The 6,000-nt window shown below is 46.1% G+C and overlaps 1 protein-coding gene across 1 annotated transcript in view; it reads left to right on the plus strand.

Moving 5' to 3' along the window:
• The first annotated feature begins 1,426 nt into the window (after positions 1 to 1,426).
• Positions 1,427 to 6,000, plus strand: part of LOC139029453 (sacsin-like) — a 44,015-nt gene continuing 39,441 nt past the window's right edge. Inside the window, exons 1-4 of the mRNA XM_070449464.1 lie at positions 1,427 to 1,553; positions 1,775 to 1,814; positions 2,660 to 2,747; positions 2,940 to 3,051. Of these exons, the coding sequence (XP_070305565.1) occupies positions 1,795 to 1,814; positions 2,660 to 2,747; positions 2,940 to 3,051 (220 nt within the window). The 5' untranslated portion in view covers positions 1,427 to 1,553; positions 1,775 to 1,794. The remainder of the gene's footprint in view (positions 1,554 to 1,774; positions 1,815 to 2,659; positions 2,748 to 2,939; positions 3,052 to 6,000) is intronic.

The raw sequence follows: 6,000 nt of genomic DNA on the forward strand, positions 1-6,000 counted from the left end.
TTCAGAATCCACTTCATCATCCGCTTCCGCCATCTTTCGTTCTCCTCAAGACCGCACTCAACAAGCTGTGTAGCGCCATAAGCAAAATATTATGCTCATCCAGAAGCAGCGCTCCTAGTGGTTGGTTATGTTAATGCAGGAAAACTGAAATCCGTTTTACCTTATTTATACCAACATGTCACCCCAGTTTTGAAAGTGCAGTAACTGCAGTTGACTGTGGTATTTTGGACACAGTAATTGCAGAATAACTGCAGTGTACTGTAGTTGAACTGCAGTTATACTGCATGGTAACTGCAGTCACACTGCAAAATTACTGCAGTAAAAAAAAAAATATTTTGGATGCAGTATTTGCAGCATACTGCAGTTATACTGCACTCTAACTACAGTTATACTACAGTGTACTGCAGTTATACTGCACTCTGACTGCAATCTTTTTTCATAAGGGACCTATGCAACTAGAGGTGAAAAAAACTCTAGATCACGTTTACTCCACACACAGAGACACATACAAAGCTCTCCCTCTACTAAATAAAATGTGGTGGCACACTGACACACCTATTGATGAAGATGAAGCCATAAACTACTCATGGTTATGGCCGATGCGCTGGCCGTGGCAATAGCCTATTTCAAGATGATCTGCTTTGAAAAACAGTGCTATTGTTAGCTACAAATTGGGAGTTGTTGATTTTTTAAAAATTATATTGATTCTTCTGTTTTCAGCAGTAGGCATTTGCTTTCCAATCTCTACGTTTTCCCGCAATTGTATTTTGAAATCTGCAATAGGCAAACCGACAGCCGCAACCAACCATATAAATATAATCCATTGATGGTAGTTCTCATTCGAATCGGGACTGTCATCCATTTCTAGTGTACCCTACGAGTTTAACAGTCAAATTGCCAGAGTAAAAGGTTACAAACCCTTCTATAGATAATATATCTATGGCCACAATGTGAGGCTGTTTACATTTTAGAAGTAAGCCATTGGCTGCCTTCATCCCTAGGGATATGTACGGGAGTTCTGATTGGTTCCAAGTTCAGCAGTTCGTGAATTTGCCTCAGCAGACAGTGTTGAAATATACTTTTTCTGACAAAATGCGCAAGAATTGAAGGTGGCAACTAATTTTACAGTATTCATAATAATATTTAATTGTCATATACAAAAAATCAGCTCCTCCATCGACGTAGATTGATCAACTTCACTGTTTTCGGCGTCAGCCCACCACCTATCACTCATACACCTTTGAATCACGTGCGAATAAAAACTTAAAGAGGAAGAAGATGATAATGAGTCACGCCCTAATGAAAGTTTTSTTTCATACATGGCAAGGCAGGAAACGAAACCACTTTGTTATTCCTATGCTGGCAGGGCAGACCAAGATAAAATAGGCGTTTCATTTCGCCTGAGGAGGAAATGTTGGTCAACTGAAACACTAGAATAATGAAGAGTCAGTAGAGGACATAAAACCATTAGTCTACTAAGAATATTTATTCTGATGACATAGGTGGCTTCAGATTACTCCATCGCACTCCATGATCACAAAGAAATGATTGAGGTAAATTGATCAATTTATGTACAGTATCTTAAATACAACAAAAGTCTTCTTATCATGATTATTATTATAAGTTATTATTAAGACTAGGCTAGGCCTACTTGATCCTTGAATACTACATTTCTAAACTATAAGGACATTTTTGTTTGCAGTCTGATTAGTACAGTTAAATTTGCTATCAAGCCATATAACCATAATTATAACTAATTCATTGGTTCTTGTAGAATCCTACCAATGTGGAAGGATGGGTGAGAGGAATGCACGGTGAGGAGATCATTTTAATCAGTTGAACATTCTAATCAGTAGAACATTTTAACCAGTTGCTTGGAACGTATGTGTGTTCTCCTATAGCTGCATGATGCTATACCTTGCTAATACTATACATGCTTGACCTGGTTAACACTATACATACTGTAGCTTTACCTTGTTAACACTATACATCGTGGAATTAACTGGAGATCATTTCCTGTTTCTATATAAAGCTACAAAATCTATAAAAATTGAACCAAATGTCAGTTTTATGTTTAGCAAATGTATAGAATTTAAACATAACTTCTTCCTGCTTTTAGTAGATAGAAGGTATAGATTGAGAAGAATGTGGTTTAATTTCCAACCATATTGTGAAAACTAAACCACAGTTTCTAAACCCAAAGGCGCAACATTGCAACACCTCCCGGGATGCTTGCGAAACAGACCAAACAGACCAGGCCAGGGTTTGGGGTTTGAGAAGTGAACAATTCTTCCTTAGTTGTTAATTTTCTTGAAATCTAAAGGCACAGCCTAGATTTGAGCCAATGTCTTAAAAGTTGAAGATGTTATTACTCCAACCTCATTAAAGTGTCAAACTGACCCATTTTTATTTTAGTCAAAAAACAACTTTATATCAAAGGAATGTCTTTGATGGCGTGCACATGCACAGTTCTGCGCAAGACGATGAACGTTAGACCCAAGACGTGTTTCTACGCATGAGCTTAGCTAGCCAACGTCGCCATGACATCGTCTACAAGTGTGATCAGGGATTTCTATTGGAGAAACAGTTTTAGCCTATCTTCATACTGTAATGTCTTTGACTAATCTATCCAACTTCTTCACTTCTTATTGTTGTTTAGAAATGTATTTGCTGCAACAGCGCCCCCTTTCATTGATTGCCTGAAGGACATCCTGCGGAGGTACCCTGATGGAGGACAGATATTAAAGGTGAGTTTGATAATCAATCAATCATGTAGTCATCTGTTCACTCTGTACAGTTACCGTAAATGCCATTAAAGCCACTACATTTAAAGAAGTAGTGTGAACATCTTGCATTGTATAAATTTGCCATAGCCTAATGTACTATCCAAGTTAAAGGAACCAATGTAAACGTCCCTACCCCATCTGTGCTGTGACCAGGAGCTTATCCAGAATGCTGATGATGCCGGGGCGTCGGAGGTGGTGTTCCTCCATGATGAGAGATGCTACGGCAGCCAGAGCCTCAAGACTGAAGGTCTGGGAAAGTACCAAGGTAGGGTTGTTTCATATTTGTGGAAGATTGAAGGTCATTCCATATCTGCACACATTTTGATTTGAACGAAACCTTTCATACATGTTTGCGCATGGTGGAAGTGGTCAGAAAGTGACATTTTGGACCTGAATGCCAAAACAAAGTTGACCTGTTTTCCCTAGCTCACCCTACCATGAGACCTCCATGTCTTCATCACTGAAAAAGATAAAAGTTTGAGTTTGATATCGTTTGAAAGTTTACAAACAGGGTTGTCAAACTATTCTACGATTTCTTGCTAAACAGTTTAACATTTAAAAAAAATGTCATTTTTTAAAGCTTTAACGTCAATAATCTACAAACGCGTAAACTAAGATTTTTCACATTTTCACAAATGTTGTAGCTTGGACTCTTTTTAACATCATTTGAAAATGTTTGTGTTGTGCCTGTCATGAATACAGGGTGAGTGTCATTTCAATCATATAAATAGAATTAATAGAAAATACCTATCTCTTCAGATCCCTGTAATTCAGCAAGTACACCATTGACGTTTAAATTGAATTAAAACTTTAACTTCCAATTATAATCAGAAAGATGGCAACCGGTGCACCCACCGTCAAATGTCAACTTGAATGGGAATGTCTATTCTATTATTTTACATTTTAGTCATTTAGCAGATGCCCTTATCCAGAGCGCATTCATCTTAAGATAGCTAGGTGGGAGAACCACCTAACACAGTCATAGTGTAACGGCTTTCTTCCTGGGGTGAACGAGAGGACCAAAATGCAGCGCGGCTAGTGTTCAACATGATTTAATAAAGAAGAGACAATAACGTGAACACTATACAAAATAACAAATGTGAAAACCGAGACAGTCCTATCTGGTGCAGAACACAAAGACAGAAGACAACCACCCACAATCCCCAACACAAAACAAGACAAAGGCCACCTATATATTGATTCTCAATCAGGGACAACGATTGACAGCTGCCTCTGTATGAGAACCATATTAGGCTGAACACAGAAACAGACAAACTAGACACACAACATAGAATGCCCACCCAGCTCACGTCCTGACCATCACTAAAACAAGCAACACACATAAGAACTATGGTCAGGACGTGACAGTACCCCCCTCCTGAGGTCACTCCGAACGCACCCCTAAATCTCAAGGGGAGGGTCTGGGTGGGCATCTGTCCGCGGTGGCGGCTCCGGCGCAGACGAGACACCACTCCACATTGTCTTTGTCCCCTCCTTAGCGTCCTTGTAGTGGCGACCCTCGCCCCGATCTGGTCTAGGAACTTCACAAAGGTCCCCCTAGATAGAGGAGACAGCTCAGGACAGAGAGTAGCTCAGGACAGAGAGGTAGCTCAGGACAGAGAGGTAGCTCAGGACAGAGGGGGCAACTCCGGACTGAAGGGCAGCTCCGGACAGAGAGGCAGCTCTGGGCTGAAGGCAGCTCCGGGCTGAGAGCAGCTCATGACTGGAGGGCAGCTCATGACTGGCGGGCAGCTCATGACTGCGGGCAGCTCATGACTGGCGGGCAGCTCTATGACTGGGAAGGCAGCTCATGACTGGAAGGCAGCTCATGACTGAGAAGGCAAGCTCAGAGACTGGAAGGCCAGCTCATGACTGGAGGGCAGCTCATGACTGGAGGGCAGCTCATGACTGGAGGGAGCTCCTGATGGCTGGCGGCTCTGGCGGCTCCTGACTGGCTGCGCTCTACTGGCTGGCGGCTCTGGCAGCTCTTGACTGACGGACCGCTCTAGCGCTCCTGACTGACGAACGGCTCTGACGCTCGGACAGACGGCGGCTCTAATGCTCGGATAGACGATGGCTCGATGGCGCTGGGCAGACGGATGGCTCAGATGCCTGGCAGACGGATGGCTCAGATGGCGCTGGGCAGACGGATGGCTCAGATGGCGCTGGGCAGACGGATGGCTCAGATGGCTGGGCAGACGGATGGCTCAGATGGCGCTGGGCAGAACGGATGGCTCAGATGGCGCTGGCAGCGGATGCTCAGATGCGTGCAGACGGATGGCTCAGACGGCGCTGGGCAGACGGATGGCTTCAGACGGCGCTGGGGCAGACGGATGGCTCAGACGGCGCTGGGCAGACGGATGGCTCAGACGGCGCTGGCAGGCAGGCAGCTCAGACGGCTGGCGGCAGGCAGTGCAGGCGGCGTGAGCAGACGAGCAGTGCAGGCGGCGTTGGGCAGACGCCGACTCTGACCTGCTGAGGCGCACAGTAGGCCTGGTGCGTGGTGCGGAACTGGTGGTACCGGACTGGAGACACGCACCTCAAGGCTAGTGCGGGGAGCAGGAACAGGACACCACTGGACTCTCAAAAGCCACTATAGGCCTGGTGCGTGGTACCGGTACTGGTGGTTACCGGGCTGAGGGCACGCACCTCATTGGCGAGAAGGAACAGTGCGTACAGGGCTCTGGAGACGCACAGGAGGCTTGGTGCGTGGTGCCGGAACTGGAGGTACTGGGCTGGAGACACGCACCACAGGGAGAGTGCGTGGAGGAGGAACAGGGCTCTGGAGACGCACTGGAAGCCTGGTGCGTGGTGTAGGGCACTGATGTACTGGGCTGGGGCGGGAAGGTGGCCCGGATATACCGGACCGTGCAGGCGTACTGGCTCCTTGAGCACCGAGCCTGCCAACCTTACCTGGTTGAATGCTCCCCGTACCCGTCCAGTGGGGGAGGTGGAATAACCCGCCACTGGGCTGTGTTGGCGAACCGGGGACACCATGCGCAAGGCTGGTGCCATGTACACCGCCCGAGGAGACGTACTGGAGGCCAGATATGTTGAGCCGGCTTCATGGCACTTGGCTCAATGCTCATCTAGCCCGGCCAGTGCGGGAGGTGGAATAACCCGCACCGGGCTATGCACACGTACAGGAGACACCGTGCGCCCTTCCGCATAACACGGTGTCGCCCGTACTCCCGCTCTCCACGGATCTCTCTCT

The sequence above is a fragment of the Salvelinus sp. IW2-2015 genome, linkage group LG20 (assembly GCF_002910315.2).
Source record: "Salvelinus sp. IW2-2015 linkage group LG20, ASM291031v2, whole genome shotgun sequence".
NCBI lineage: Eukaryota > Metazoa > Chordata > Actinopteri > Salmoniformes > Salmonidae > Salvelinus > Salvelinus sp. IW2-2015.